We start from the raw sequence: 16,674 nt of genomic DNA on the forward strand, positions 1-16,674 counted from the left end.
CTGGCACTGCTGCCACATGGATCACAAGTGTGGACTCTCCCACTGACTGGCTTAGTTGCCACAGGAGGGCGCAAATGGTACTGAAGTTCCCAACTCTGTTAGCCCTGGCCTTAGCAGATATTTTGATAATGAGGTGGCTAGAGAGGGTCTGAGCCATTCAATGCTCTCTGTACATGTGGGTAGGGGAGGACTAATTACTGAGTGCTTATACATCCTGGATCATAATATCAATTATATCTCACCAGGGATCAAAATCCCTTTTAAGTAGGTATTACTTAAACTCCTTCTTGTGAATCAGGATCTGGAGGCCTGAAGGGCAAATGATACGCCTAAGGCCAGAATTTGACTCTTTGATCCATCATCCATGTTCTTTGTACTATACCAATGGTTTTCAAATTTATGAGACAATTTTACCTTGGACTTCACTATACAAAACAGATAAAAGTATTAATAAATATATCAACCCCAACATAAAATTTCTGTGTTTTGCTTGGGTTGCATAAAAGAGAGATCTTGGTTTAATCCAGCCAAAATTTGCAAATAATACCACTTTTGTTTTGTGTTTTGCTTTGAACAGGCCTCTTTCCCATCCCAGACACTTCAACACAGATGGAGCAAGGGCTCCTTACCTGCTGGTCTACATAGATGGGAACAGGCTAAGACACCAAGATGGCTCATCTTACATTTGCAACTAGAACACATTGGAAGGTGCATGTTGTGTTAGTACCATTTTCAATGTTTACTTTTAGAAAAGGTTTAAAATAATGCATTCTTAAAAGGACGTTAAAATGAAACCTTTGCAGAGCTCCTTCACGCATCAAAACATCTTGAGGAATTCTAGGTTTCCCCAGAAGTCAGTTTGGATTAACAGCTCCTGTAAGTTGTTTCTGACCTTAGAGGGGCAGGGGAGCTTTGGCAGTGTCACTTGGTACAGGAAAGAGCCCATTTCAAGTTCACCAGTCACTCAACAATGCGCCTGAACCCAAATCCTGTATAGAGTCGTGGAGTCCGCCTCCCAGATTGAGTCTTGTCTGGGGCAGGCAGCTGTGTCTAGGATCTTCTTGCTGAGTCTCATCCTCTTTGTACTCTCCACTTATTTCTAAGTCTTCCCCTCCCCCTGGGAATTCTCCTTTAACTCCTCTGGTGCCTTGCTTTACTGGCTCCAGTGTTTATTGGTCTCCTCACTGATTTTCTTTTCCTTCTGAGTCTTAAACACAGTCAAGTCCCTAAGTCTAAGACCCCCTGTGGTTTTCATTCCAAACACCTTTAGAGAACTGTTCTCTGAAGATCTCAGGCAGTTCTCTCTGAGATTTATCAGATCTCTAGCTCTTGTCCTTTCCCTTTAGCTGACTGCAGGTCACTTGCATAACCCGTCATGAACACATGTGTATCATCTCCAGGTAAACAGCTGCCTGCCTGGAACTTCCTGCCTCTAAATCGCACCACCTTTCTTCCCTACTTCTCAGTCTCAAAGCTTGAATCAGTCATCGCTGACAATGCTCTTTGTCAACAAATATAGCGTATCATAGAAAATTGTCTTAATGAATAATTACACAAATAACAGTCATAGAACTCAAGAGAAAATCTAACTTGCCCCCCTAAATCAAGACTCTCCATCAAAGAAGGCCAGGGAGATGGCATTTCAATGTGAGGAAGCCCTTCTCCCTGTCTCCCTGCTGGGCCCACCCATGTTCTTTGCCCTAGGGGTTTCTCAGAAGTTGGTATGAGTCTCACTCCCCTGAGCCTCTTCCTCAGAAGAAACTGGCTGTTTCTGCACTGCTGTCTCTGTCCTATACCTTATAAAACATTGTACTAGTAATGCTCATTTTCAAAGCACAATATTACCGTGCTTGTTAATAAATTAAAACAATATGGTAATATATTAAAGGTCCTGCTCTCCCCTCAAACTTTCCCTGTGTCTATCCTGTGGAAGAAAAGGGATACTTTGCAAACAAAAAATCAAAACTAAGTATATTTGCATATTTTTTAACACTTCACAGTGCATCATTGACATCCTTATCCTCAGCATGTATAGAGCTCTCCTTTTTCTTGGCTGCATGGTGTTTTATAGTCCAGATATACCATCACTTACTTGGCCATTCTCCTATCAATACAAAAATATCTGGCTTCTATTTTGCAGGTATTAGAAGCACATCATCAGTGAAAATCTTTGTGTAAATATCTTTGCTGACTTGTATTCATGTTTCTGTAGGATACTCATCTAAAATTGTTTTATTCCTATTTTTTTTAAAGATTTATTTATGCATCCAAGAGCTGGGGTACAGACCAGAGGTGCAGGGATGAGAGGATTCACCAGAGACAGAGTGGGGAGCAGAACAGGCAGATCTACTGAAATACACTGCTGAGGGGAGCAGTGGGCGAGGCAGGAAAGGTCTGCTGCACCATGTCCCTGCCTGGAGATTGAACTTGTGCTCCAGTGGCTGCAGATAGCTTCATAGCGCTGACACTTAATCCCTTGCGCCACCAGGGAGGCCCCTGTTTTATTCCTATTTAAAAAGTAAAGGGCATGCACATTTAGAGGTGGCCACCTCTCACCAAGTTACCCTCTACAAAGATGGTTCTGCTGCACACTCCCTCTCATCATGGTGCATGTGTACAGTGTCACCACATCCTCACTCACCCTAGATGTTGTCTTTCCTGCTTTTTGATCTAGAGGATGTAGTTCTGCAATTCTCTGTAGAAACCCAGTAAACAGAAGTTCCCCTTTGGTTTTCATTGCACAAAACCAAATGTGACCCAACCAGCCCTATTGTTTTGCTGCAAGAAAACATCTTATTCCAGGTCTGTTGTGCAAAAGGCCTCCAACTTCCCTCACATCATTCATGGCATGAACGCCATGACCATCCTTTGTACATTTGGAGAGATAATAGTCTGATGTTAAATTGAGCATTTCTCTGTTTCTTTAGCTCCACCCTTGTCTGTCACTTCAGCAGCTGGTGGGGCATCCTGTGCATGGTGGAGATATATAAAGATTTATAAATAGCTTAAATTTTTAAGTTGAACTCCTTATGGGCTTTTGCAATTCTCTAGCAGAAAGGAAAGTCTTTCAAGTTGTCAAGTATGTTGGGGTAGTTTTTGTTTTTGTTTTGCTTTGTTTTTTCTTATTCTAAAACTGTGTCTTTAAGTTCTAAGAGACAAAATCCTAAAGGGCTTCGCTTACAATCCACAATATCTGCACAGGGGTGGTAGATCTTAACATAAACATTTTTTTCCATTAAAAAACAAGTTTTTTTTTTTTTTTCAGATTTATTTATTTATTTATACAAGCACTGGGTACAGTCAGAGGCGCAGGAGGGTGAAAGAGTTCACCAGAGCCAGAGCAGGGAACAGAACAGGCAGACTAATGAAATACACTGCTGAGGGGAACAGTGGGTGCAGCAGGAGAGGTCTGTCACGCCATGTGGGACCCTCGCCAGTGGCCGGGGATCAAACCGGCACTGCAGAGGCTGCGGGCAGCTTTGCAGCCCAGCGCTCAACCGCTGCGCCACTAGGGAGACCCAAAAAAACAAGTGGATTTTGACCAGCAGATAGGGAAGGAAAAATCAGAGGGAGTATGATTTGGGTTAGAAGTGAAAGAAGAAATCCAGAACCCTACCACACTGGGCTGGTTCAGATGAGAGAAATCCTCATAAGTTTGAGAAAAATCTGATGTAGAAGCCATCATTCTCTGGCTTCCAGCAATTCACCTGGGCCCCATAGAGAAGCTCTGTTCAACAAGGTACCTGAAGGAGATACAGTATCTGAGGGTATTTCCAGCCAGACAGGCCTCAGGGCGTCCCTCACAGGTTTCACAGAGTCACTCACATCCCATACTGGGGAGGGGATGGCTCCCTTTCCAGAGCTTCAGAAATAGTGAAAGGACCAGCTGATTGGACGAGACCTTAGGTTGGGACAAGTAGGATGCAGAACAGGTGGCAGAAGAACATCAAAAGCAGGAGATGGCATTTTGTGCCTGAGTAGAACAGGTCCTAGATCCATAGAAGCCAGAGAGGTAGTAAAATAACCATGAACCAGATATCACCAACCACCCCCATCTTTGTTGCCATAATGTCCTCAGATGCCACCCTGACAAAAGGGAAGGAGGAGACTAGTAATTAGTACAAAATCATTAATTACTTCCAGAAGATAAAAATCTGAATTGCCAAAGCAGTTTTTCCAATCTTGAGAGAAACAAGGAAGTATGAGCAAGTTGAGTTCAGTTTTAAAAAAAGAAAAAAGAGCAGGAAGATTTTGTGTGCCAAAGTATATAGTCACAAAGCAATACCCACCACAAGTGCAAAAGAATGAATAGCTCATTGCTATGGACCTGAGAGAACATTTCCTGACTCTTGTAACCTGTGCAACACCTTTATAGGCTGCATGTGCAGAAATAGAGCTGACTCCAAGGATTGAACTTGAGGCCTGGTTGGGTCTGCAATGCCCTCCACTCAGTGAGGCTCAGCCAGAAGAGAAGGAATCACCAAAGCTCTGCCATTAGGTCTTTTTTGAAACTTGGTCTGAGAGTATGAGCAAACTCAGGGAAACTTGACTGCATGCCAACTTGCCCTGCCTCCCATGCAGTCAGTCTGAGGCATGCCTGGGTGTGGCCACCAAGAACTCCCAAAGTTGACCAGGAAGCAGGTGATGTTTGGTTAGGAGGATGCTCACGGTCTACTCTCATTGATAAGCAGAGACCAAGCGAGCTGCCACCTTTGCCACACTGTTTCCTCTGCCTGAACAAGCTCCCCCTCCCTTCTTTGCCAGCCTAGATCTTATCTGAGGCTTTAGGATCAGCACAGCATTCACTTCCTTGGAAATCTTCTCCCCCACCCCCCACCAGGCTGGATGAAGCTCCTTTTGTGCTCCCACTCTGCCTGGCACACAGTTGGCATCTGATCAGTGTTGGCCGAGCGATGAGTAAGTCTAGTGGAACAGCAGACATGAATCCTAAGAACTCTAACCCAAAGAAGACTTGGATAAGATTGATCAGCCTTGGGAGTAGAGGTGAAATGGGTTCTGGGAGGAACAAAGCTGATATCTGCAGGTAAATAGTATCTCAACTAGGAGCACAACACTCAGATTCCTAAATTCCATGTGATGGAATGCCAGGAGGGAGCTTGTATCAGTTTCTCTTTTTATCACAAGTGTTAGAAGAACAGGCAGGCACTGTGTGCTGTTTAGAAGGCTCATCTTGAGCTTTGGGAGATGATATTTGACATTCTAGAAACTCTTGCTTTCAACATAGCCTGCTAATGCCAGAAGGCCCTTTCTCAGGTGGCAGCAGACAGCCTTGATGCTAAGGAGGTTAGCTCACTTCTGTGGAAGTGGCAGAGTCCACTTCTTGAAAAGCAAGGTGCTGAGATGGGATTTTGGTGATATTGTTAGATGTCTAGTGGCTCTCTGGCTCTAGCTAGGGCTGAAGTTGAATATTCCTGTCATCACCCAGCCCAGAACACCCCTTTGAACATGGAACTTGGGACCCTTTTAGAGAAATCCCAAAGGTAGGCCTAACTCAGGAGAGAGCAATTTGACTTGTAAGAGGGCTGTCTGTTTGTTGTATTGTCTCTTGGTCTAACCCTACAAGGTTCAAGTTTGAATCCTAGGGCAGGAGACAGGCATGAAGGAAGCCACACTGTTTCATGACCACTTTACACAAGTGACCAGAAGGGGTAAGAGACTCCTTGCTACATAAGATGGCAGAACTCTGCACCTCCAAGCCTCGGGGCCCTCTCTCCACCAGCAGTGTGGAGACAGTATCCAGGGCTTTGGGTACTGTGCCTGGAAGGGGCAGAAGAGTGGTACCCATGGTGGCCTGGCTCCAGCTTCTCGTGCGTGGTGGGGCTGATGGTAGTCTCTGGAAGGGCACCGTACCATAACTTAGCAGAACCAGAGGCTGGGTGGGGTGCTGGGGGGCAGGGAGAGGAAAAGAAAATTAATAGCAGGCAGCATTGTGTATGAAAGATACCTTCAGGGATTTCCAAAAATACATGTCACTGACTTGGAGGGTCCTGCAAAAGTGTGGGGCAAGAGTTAGCAAAAATCAGGTGAGCACTCTCCCTACCCCCACCCAAGCCGATATGCCCTGAGAAAATGAGATACAAAATTTTTCTTTGGTACCTCTCCACTCACCACAAGTTCTTCCCCCACCCCTGGCTAATTTTCAGTAAAGATTCAAAACTGGAAAACATGTCTTCAAAGACATGTAAATGTCTTCAGCAAGTATCAGAAGTTCCCAACAGTACGTAGCTGCAAACCACAGCTGCCTCCCGCCTGTGCGTATTCTGCTTTGAATTTGGGGTGGGAGAGGAATGCACTCTGGGGCTGCTGCTCCTAGGAAGGACACAGCAGGTCAGACCATCGCAGTGGAACCAATTGGGCACCCCCACGCACGCCCACTTTCCATCCCTTCCCACAGAGCCCCTACAGGACGGATTCCATCCCTTCCCCTTCCCACAGAGCCCCTACAGGACGGATTCCATCCCTTCCCCTTCCCACAGAGCCCCTACAGGACGGATTCCATCCCTTCCCCTTCCCACAGAGCCCCTACAGGACGGATTCCCAGGTGGACTTGAAACACCATGGCCTCCGGAGCTGCCTTTGGGGAGAGACCACGCAGACCAGCCATTTGTTCCTGGGGATAATGACAGCACGCCCTTCTATCTGTCATGCCTCTCAGCCCAGCAGCCAAGGGTCTTAACAGCATTGCTCAACCAAAGGCTATTTTTCTGGGCTGCAAGTGCTTGTCCAGTGTGAATACGCAGAAGAGAGCCAGGAGTGCAAGTGTATTGATGCAGTTCCAAGGAGACCATATGCCCCAGCTTTGCAGAATCCCATCTGGGTTTTATTTTGCAGAGGCCACAGCTCTTTTCTGTGTAACTGGGAAGCCTTGGGAGAATAGTCTCAGCTTACAGATAGGCCTGGGAGGGGGAGGGGTTCTACCTTGCAGGAGTTGTGAGTATCTGCACATGGAGGGATCAGCCTGTCAACAGCTGGGCTCTACCAGATCCCAGCTCTGCACCTGACCTGATGGTCTCCCAATTGAGGATCAGAGAAGGGGCCAGCCACACCAGACTTTGGCATCCCTTGTCTCTGTCTGGGTCTTGCCACCTTTGTGGGCCCCAGGGGCTTGGGGTTCTGAATGACCTCAATGATGCACATGCGCCCACTCCTATGGGCTGTGTTATGTCCAAGTATGCCTTAAATTCAGTTCTTTATTGAATATGGCAGGCCCCTTTCAATGTTCTTTGAAAACTATAACCCTGGTCTTAAAATACTGAGGAAACCAAATAAAGTTATATTTTTTTAAAGCATTGTGGTGGACACAGGTGCAAATGAAGGAAAGGACCTGATTCATCAAGAAGGCAAATCTACAGAGCACGCGGGCTCCAGGGCTGAGACTGCCAGGTGCCACAGCCCGGGGCAGAGCCAGCACGCTGGGACCGGCAGGGTTTTAAATCTGCTGTCTGAGTGGGGTTACTGAAGACAAGCTGTACCAAAATAATAAGCAGCAGCCGTTGTGGGGGTCTTGCCCTGTTCTTGTCTGACTCAACTCCTGTTCAGGCATCAGCTTAATTCAGTGCAGAAAAAGGGAAAACGCAGGCTTGGCATTCATTGCTAGGCAGCTTTTATTCCTCAGACCCAGCTGGGAAAGGCCTCAGGCCAGAAGCCAAGTCCTGTGAGGACACCAGTCTCTGCGATCCAGGCAGGAGGACTTAGGGCCTGCTTTGAAAGGACAGCTTTGAGAAGAGGCCACTCTTTATGCAGACTCTGTGGTCTCACTGGGCCATGCTCATTTGGTTTTGTGTAACTCATCCCTGATTTCTATGTGGAACCAGCTGCTCCATGAAAGAAGGCTTGTCTTGAGAGTGGGACCAGGAGCTAGTAAAGGTGGAAGCCATTGTCTTTCGCAAGCTTTGATTAGAGTTTTAAAGAAATGTCTTTGGAAAACAATTGGGAATAAGATATAGGCCCATGATGAGCTCAGGCTGAGGCTCTTCCAAAGGAGGACTGTAGATTTGTAGTGTGAACTCATTGCTCAGGGCTGAGAAAATACAGCTGACTTCCAGGTTCTGACTGCATGACACCCATGCGGTTGCAGAGGCGATCCCCCTGCTCTCCCACGCAGAGGACTCAGGTAGGTTGAAGTTGGCTGGTTTCTGTTGGAAGAACACCTCTGCTTGTCTCCACCAGGAATGCCAGGAGTTCTCAGAGAGGCGAGATGCCTGGGCCAGGTGTGAAGGGGCTCTTCGGATATCCTCAGAACCCTCGGGCTTCCAGTCTGCTCAGGCTTATCTTTGAGTCCTTCAAAGACAATGTGGACAAGTGTGAACAAGCCTGGTGCCCCTGTCTTTTGATTGGCCCGACAGAATTCTGGGACCCATGCAGGGGCAGACTTTGGTACAGCTTATGGGGGGAGGAGGCAGTGGTATAGGCCTATGGTCCCCCCCACTGCTTCTCCTGCAATGTCAGGTCCCAGAGCTAGATTACGCCTCAAGCCCCACCAGTTTCTAGTATATATGTCCATGCTGAGCTCCTCTGTAACGAAGGAGGTTGGTGGGTGGTCTTATTATGATTCAGGAGCATCTTGGCAGTTGGCCTGAGACCTGAAGGTGCTCTGTGGGTTCAGAAAGTCCTGCCCAGTCTCTAGGGTTTGCCCAGATGCCCCTGTGGAGTTGGGGAGTGGGTGTTCTTGGGAATCAGACAGCTCTCATAGGATAGAGGTCAGCATGTGGGATGCTTCCCAGCTCCATTTTGATGGCTGAGATGCTCATGTGGAACCCTACCCACTGCTTGATGATCCTAGTGCCAGGGAGGGAAAGGGTGCCTTGAAAGTGCTCTGCCTGGATCCTCCATAGCAGGCAGCTTCACACCCCCTCACTCGCCATGGCAGCTGTGGTGTCTCCAGAGAGAATCTAGGCCCTTCAGAATTCTCCTCAGAAGGTGGCAACTTCAGCCTTTCCCCAGTCTTCAGATTTTATCAGGTCCAGATCAAGAGCCCTTGTTAGGTGCTTTACAACAATCCACACTTCAGTGGAGAAAGCTCAGCACAGACTTAGCATGCTGAATTTCCTGTCTCTTCCTCCATCTCATCCAGGCTGATGACCTTCAAGGCCACTATCTCCTCACCATCTTCCTGGACACCTTTCCCAACTTGATCAGGTTTAGGAAAGAGTTCTCAGGACCTGCCTGGGAATGCTGGTGGGCAGTTCCCTCCAGGGTGCCAAGTCCTCCCACTGCCAACATATAGCCTTTCCACAGCCCCAGAAAGCACTTGGAATCTTCCTGTGATGCCCTGCCTAGGGGCAGCCTGGCCTATGCAGATGGTGTGATCAGCAGGGTAAGGAGGCACAGTTGTGTAGTTGGTCCAGCTTTGAAGACCCGCTCCTCACAGCATGTTCTTGCACTAACAATTGATCCAGGATCTTTGATCCTGTTCCCATAAGCACTAAATGAATGAACGCCCTCCCAGCACCAAGGCAGGTACCTCATGTTACTCTCTGGAGGGGATGACTGTAGACATCACAGCAAGCTGCCTTATACCAGCTGTGTGACTTGGGGTAAATCAAGTGCCTTCTCTGTTTTCATTACTTGGAAGGGTAGGAGGGCTGACCTTTGCCAGCAGATGTCTAACATCTACCCACTCTAAATTTCTGCCTTTGACAGGTCCCAAGCAAGAGAAGTATCTTTTGTTTGTGCAGGGACATAGACCACGTTGCCCTCATGGGCCTGGTGTGGAGCCCTCCTGTCACCTGGCCAGGGAAGTCCCTGAGCAGAGGGCATCTACCAGGCAGGTCTGGGCACAGCTCCAACTCAAGGCCTTTGGCTCAACATCCATCAGCAACCCCGAGGGGAGGGCAGGATGGGGACTTCCTATACTTGTGATAATCATGGCGTCTCTGTGAGAAAAAGTACTAGATTTGAGAAGAGTCCCCTTGTACAGCTGCAGCCGCAGAAACGAGTTTCCACTCCGACAGGGCTTCTCTGTCCAACGAGAGGAGAGGAGAAATCCCCAGTCGGGTTTTTAGAAGGAAACACCTATGAGTGAATAGCTGAGGCCCCCACCGGCGAGCCCCTGGCCCTTCAGACATCCGCCCGGTGGCCAGCCTGCTGAGCTTCTCCCCCTCGTCGAGGTCCGCGTCTGCACCGCGGCAGAACTTCGCTTCCCAGTGTGGTCAGCCTGTTGGGCTGAGCGGCTGAGCACCAAGGGGAGGCAGCGATGGTCCCCCCTGGCGTCCCCAGAGGATAAACTAAGTAGGCGCTCTTTTCCTCCCAGGCAGAAAAAAGAGCCAGAGCAGACCAAGAGCCCGCCCTGCTGAGCCAAGAGGCGGCTGGAGCCATACGAAGCACATTAACTATTAATAATTTCCAGTTGTTGGCTCGCTTGGGTTCGGCCGGCTCCCCAGGCCTCTGCAGGCAGGGGCTCTACTTGGGCTCCCCTCAGCCGCCAGGGCGCACGGGATGCGCGCCGGCGGGGCGCTGCCGGCACGGGGCGCGGGCCCAGGAAGCCTTCGGGGACTCGGTGCGCGCATGGTCCCCGTCGTTCACCTATAGCGGGGCGGAGACGGGAAGAGGCCGGGGGCGTCTTTCCCTCCCGCGGGGAAGTCGCCCCGGCGCCCCGGCGCGCTGCGACCGTCCGCCCGGGTCGGGCTGGGCGGCGGGCAGAGCGCGGCGCGGGCGGCGCAGGGCGAGAGCGCAGCGGCCCCTGGCGCCCGGCCTCGAGGCACCGCCGCCGCGGGGCGGCCCGGCGGGGCGGGGCGGGGCGGGGCGGAGCCCTGGAGCGCGGCCGCTGGCGAGACCCGAGCTGCGCGCGGGCGGCGGGCAGGGAGGGCGGCCGGGCGGGCAGCGGCCCCGGCCCGCGTCTGCGCCCCTGCGCCCCTCGCTCGCCCGCGGCCCCCGGCCCCGCCGCGCGCGCAGCCATGGTGGGCCGCCTCAGCCTGCAGGATGTGCCCGAGCTCGTGGACTCGAAGAAGAAGGGCGACGGCGTCCTGGACAGTCCGGACTCGGGGCTGCCCCCCAGCCCCAGCCCCAGCCACTGGGGGCTCGCGGCGGCCGCGGGCAGCGGCGGCGGCGGGGAACGCGCGCCAGCCCCCGGGGCGCTGGAGCCCGACGCGGCGGCGACTCCCGTGGTCCCGGTGAGTAGCCTCGCCCCGACCCCTTCCCTCTGGACCCCACCCGCGGCCCGGCCCCGGGACACCCCACTCGCCCCGGTCGTGCCTACTCGCCTGGGGTGCGCTGTCGGCGTCGCCCCCCGCCTGTCGGGACAGCGTGGCCATCGCCGGGAGCCCGGGGCGGGAGCGCGGCGAGAGCCTGGCCAGCTGGAGCCGGTGGCTGGAAAATTGTCATCGCCTGGGAGGCGCGGGAGCCCCGGGAGAGGCGAGCCGCCGCCTCCTCCCTTCGGGGTGGCGGCCCCCGGGGCTGCCAGCCTGCGACTAGGCTACATTCCTGCCCCGGCCGGACTAGTGGGGCTTGGGGTCCCCGAGAGGAAACCCCAGCCTTCCCCCTACTGCGGGCCAGGCACCCACCTCTCCACCCTCCCGTTGGCTTGCCTCCTCCTTGCTCCCTCTTAGGGAGAGGGCTCCCCCATTCCGAGAGCAAACGGGGACAGCCTTTGGGAAGCGTGCTGATGGCCTTGGAGGGGACCTTTAAAGAAGAGTCACCCCATGAACCCCAGGCCTCCCAGTGGTTCCCCATGTCCTGTCACCTAACCCATGTCTGCCACAAGATAAGTCAGAGGCCTGTAGGTGGGTAGAAACTTTCAAAAAAAAAAAAAAAACACACAAAACACGAATCTTTCATTGTATTTAAAAATATTTAAAGAAAAAACTCCAAGTCTCTTGCCTTAGGAAGCTCCCAGAAGCCATTGCTTCAATTGCCTTTACCTAGAACTCAGGCAAGGCCACATCCTGCCTACAGTCAAAGCTCAAAGTGGAGCTCTTAGTGCCCCTCCCCCTGAGGATGTGGAGCCCTCTCCCCAGGGTAGGGTGAAGTAGTCATGGCTGCTGCTGCTCCTTGAGGACCCACTGAAGCTGTGGTGGCTTGGGGAATTCTTGACCCACTGGCCCTGTCTCTACATCAGGGCATTTTCTCCTTTCCATTGGAAGGCAGCCCTTGGCTTCAACTCCACCCTCAGAGCCTCATCATCTGACCCTTTCTAGCCTCATCTTCCACATCCCCTGACCTCAGATAAATACACACATCGGGGCCTCTGATGATGCTCCCTCCACCTTGCAGGCCTTTTCCCGTCTAAGCCTATCCCTTCCCAACTCTCCCAACACCCAGTAGGTTTCCACCTGTCAAAGCCCTGCTGGCCCTTTAATGCCTAACTTGTCACCTTCTCTGGGAAACTTTCCTGGATGCTTCCCAGAGCCAGACAGATTTCTTGGCTCAGCCCCCATTCCCTGGTGGCACCTAGCTCAGGCATCTGTTATAACTCATGCTGCCAGACTCCACCCCCAGTCTGCAGCTGAAGCAAGGTGGATTCTCAGGGAGTGCCTGTGGGTGGGCAGGATGGGGGAGCAGAGAAGGCAAGGGCAAAAGAAACTTGTGTGCTTGTGTGAACACCTGGAGGAAAGCTGCAGTGTGAGTGTTGGAGAGTTGCCTGCCTCCCTTGGGTGGCTTGTCATCCTCAGCCCCCAGGACTTCCGGGAAGGTGCCCCCTGAGGTTGGAGAGTGTCTGGCAGCAGGTTCTGGGGACAGAGCAGACCCTACTATCACTGCTTGAGGGCTATTTCCAAAAACTCTGCAGCAGCGAGCAGTCTCACACCTTATCCCCTCCCCATCCACTGACCCTGGTTCTAGCCACAGTCCCTCCCCCAGCCGGGCTTACCAAACTCTTCACTCAAGTTCGGCAGCCTGACCCGCTGGACACTCTGTCTCTCCCTGACCTAACCTGGTCCCCTCCGGCTTTTGCATTTCCACCCTACACCCCCAACTGACACCTTATCCTGGTAACTTAAGCTTCAAGTCAATCTTCTAGAAATGTTTGTCTTTGAAGAACTAGGGGTGGGGCTTCCACCTCCACACCCTGGCCCAAGTGTGGGTCCTTATCTCAAATTGGGCACAGGAAATGAGAGGTCTTGAGTAAACCCAGGGACCCACAGGGCTGCTAAGTTCAAACTCTGATCTGTCTTTGCGTGCTTAACGCAGAAGCCCCGATTCCAGTCAAACGGGGTGAAACTAGCACCTGTGTCTAGGGTGGACCTGTGTCTAGCTCAGGCTGTGTGAGGAATCCGCAGGCTGGACGACAGCCCCTAGGCGTGCTGGGCTCTGGTTCTTTGGGTTTTCTGCATAGTGGAAGGTGACTAGAGAAATTGTTGGTGTTCATCCTACAGCTGCCTCCATCTTGGCTGGGAGTTGATGTGGGGGTCTCAGAGGCAGTTGAGTTGGGGGAAGCGAGACTGAATGTTCTTTAAAAAAAAAAAATCCCTGGTAGCATTTTTTGTTTGTTTGTTTTGGCCTTTTCTAAAGTATTGCTGAGACAATGACAGGGCTGGGGGCGCATAATTGAGGGTTCATGGAGGTTTCTCACCGCCTTGCTGCTGGATGGTACAGCAGCCCCACAGGCATGGTGCTGAGCTGGCATTTGTTTCCACTTTGTAGCCTTTCACAAAACCTCAGCAATGGAAGGGGACACCCACTGGGCATGCAGATCAGGTCAGAGGGTATGTGATGTGACTATTCTGAAGGCGCATCGGTGACAGGCCCAGGATTCGAACCCAAACCTTTGACTGCTCCAGTGTTCATCTCGCGCTGTGGGTCAGCCAGCCTCTCTCTGGCATCCTTCTTAGGAGATGGACAGGAATCCCAGTTGGGCCATCAGCTGCAGACTCAGAGCCAAGTTCTTCTCTGGGGGATTGAAACATGGTCTGTGTTCTCCATCCTTGCAGAATCCAGCATCTCTCCCCAACCCCCTGGCACCGGGCTGCTCGCCGAGGTTATGCCCCCTGTCCTTTGGCGAAGGAGTGGAGTTTGACCCCTTACCACCAACGGAAGTAAGGTAAATCAAGGAGGTCCTGATTTTAGCTTTTCATTGTTCATTCCAGAAACTGATGCTTTTTTTTTTAATTATATAAGTATGCCAATGACTGGTGATCAGTGGGTACACTTTTGAACTAATTTCTGCATTCTAACCAATCAACTATATACACTTTTAGAAATAAAAAGATCATATTATATATATATATATATATAAAGTCCTGCAACTTGCTTTTTACACTTCATATATCAGATGTTTAAGATTTTGTTATAAACCAGTTCCACTTTCCAGAAGCTGCTCCCCCATTCCCCTCCCTTCCCCCACCCTGCTTCGAGGTGCTGTAACCTTGTCTCATGCAATTTCATGGCAAGTACTGTTCTTCCTCTGGGAATTTATCTCCTCCGGGATTATCAACCCGCAGAATCACTGAGAGGCTCTGTTAAAGATAGGTCTTTTTAGAGAAAGGAATTTTACTTTTGGTAACTGGTGGTTTTATATCTAGAGTTTCAGTTGCCTTAACACAAAGGGCCCTTTGACGCGGAACAAAGGAGGCTCTGCAGTTTAGAGGTGAGCAGTTGAGACTTTTATTCCTGTGGAGCTTGTATTTTGAACAAAATGGAGCCATGACTTCATGACATTAGCTTCCACCAACCTCTTACCTCCTTCCCCAAGGAGAATAGATGTTTCTGTCTGATTTGTTGAAAGAATGTGGATTTCACTCCCCGACCAGAGGGTCGGAGCAGCACTGTTAACGCGTGTCTATGTGTGATGCTGGGACATCCTTGGTTATCCATGAAGCTGCAGTAATTAATTACACAGCAAAATGAATTAATGCTTTGTTTCCATTTAAAAAATTAACTACCAGAGGTAAACTTAATGTAGTATAGACAGACACTGACTTATAATGATGCACACCTGAAACTTACATAGCATGCAACGTTATTTCAATTAAAAAAATAATTTTAATTAGCTCCCTTATTACCAAAGAAGGACTTAAAAGAAATTAGCTGCTGAGGAACATGGATGTTTATTTATTTTATAGAAATCAGGTTTGTAATGTGCTTTGATTGATAAGATCAGATCTTGGAGTCCCTGGGTTTGAGGAGTCTTCAAACCGAAGGCCAAAGTGGGCCAAGAGCTAGTATTTAGTGTAACTGAGCTTTCAGAACCAGCGTCCAAGATTCTGGGTTTCTTCTTCCTCTCAATAAAGAATTGATTTCACTTAAAGGGACAGAAAAGGAGTTCACCCCTAGTGGAGCAGTAGAATGCACCTTGGTATATAAGTCACCCAGACAACACTTGGTATGTTTTAACACGCCACCCAGTTACCATTGGGCATCTCTTACAGAAAGAGGACGCGGAGGTTTGGGAAAGTTAAGTAACTTGACCAAGGCCTCATAGCTCAAGTAAGTGGGGGTAGACTCCAGGGGCTGCTGCCTGTAATGAGAAACCGTGAGTGCCCGGTAAACCTTGCAAAGTGTGCGCACCTGCGTTTCAATCCCTCCTGCACCTCTCCCTCCCACTGCCGCCTTCACCCCTGCACCTGAATGTCCTTTCCCAGGTTGTTGGGCTGATTAAATTGCACCCTGTAGGTAAATGCTTAGCATAGTGCTACACAGTAAGTGCTTCATCAACTTTGCTGCATCTCACTAGAATAGCCGCATCTCTGGGTGTGCATCCCACCAGAGGTTCAAGGTCACAGTAGGGACCCCCGCGCCCCCAGCCCAGAGGAGCAGCTTCATGCTGCCTTATGTCTCCCACCCCAGGTACACTTCCTCAGTCAAGTACGACTCAGAGCGGCACTTCATCGACGATGTCCACCTGCCCCTGGGCCTGGCCGTGGCCTCCTGTAGCCAGACGGTCACCTGCATCCCCAATTGCACTTGGCGCAACTACAAGGCCGAGGTGCGCTTTGAGCCCCGCCACAAGCCCACGCGCTTTCTCAGCACCACCATCGTCTACCCCAAGTACCCCAAGACCGTCTACACCACCACCCTGGATTACAACTGCCGCAAGACGCTGAGGAGGTTCCTGTCCAGCGTGGAGCTGGAAGCCGCGGAGTGCCCTGGCAGCGATTACCTCTCAGATGAGTGCTGAGGATGAGTGCTGACTCCGTCCAGCCCAGGGGAGGCCAACCTCGCGATACCTCTACCCGGCCCGGGGAAGGACAGCAAATGTCCTGGCATCTTCTAATTCTTGAGAGAATTTGGGTTTTAAAATATTGTTCAAATTGTTTTTGAAAGGAGCATATGTCCTAGTTTGCTGCTGTATAGTTTCCCCAGAGTCTCAATTCGATGAGAAAATACAAAGATGACTGGAGCAAAAGGAAAATGGCCACGACTTGAAATAGGGAGGGAGAGCTCTTTTTCCATTGGTCAGTGTATCTGAGGAAGAGCGTGGAAAAAGTCTCTGGGATGGAAAAAGTGAGTTTTCAGAAATTTCAGCCCCGGGTGTCTTCACTGCTCGAAAGTGGTGCTAATTCAGCAAGCTGTGACACCCATATGGGTTCAATCTGTGGAGAGTTGAGTTCCATTCCATTTTTTATTTCCATTTCCATTTGTATTTCCTGTTAAACAAAAATCTTGGAATTCTCTAAATCTTTTTCACGATATCAAAAAACCCCAAACCACAACAGAAGATGCCTTTTAAAAAAGAAAGAAAGAAAAGGGTCACCCTGGTCTGGCCGCCTCAGGAGGGTC

The 16,674-nt window shown here is 50.4% G+C and overlaps 1 protein-coding gene across 1 annotated transcript; it reads left to right on the forward strand.

Moving 5' to 3' along the window:
• Window positions 1-10,916: 10,916 nt before the first annotated feature.
• On the forward strand, window positions 10,917-16,072 carry RFLNB (refilin B; the record flags this gene model as incomplete). The annotated part of the gene is made up of 3 exons (XM_084238785.1): window positions 10,917-11,132; window positions 13,887-13,996; window positions 15,742-16,072. 3 exons carry the CDS (start codon window positions 10,917-10,919, stop codon window positions 16,070-16,072), a joined length of 657 nt encoding a protein of 218 aa, XP_084094911.1.
• Between the last annotated feature and the right edge of the window lie 602 nt (window positions 16,073-16,674).

The sequence above is a fragment of the Talpa europaea genome (genome assembly GCF_964194135.1).
Source record: "Talpa europaea genome assembly, chromosome: 7".
NCBI lineage: Eukaryota > Metazoa > Chordata > Mammalia > Eulipotyphla > Talpidae > Talpa > Talpa europaea.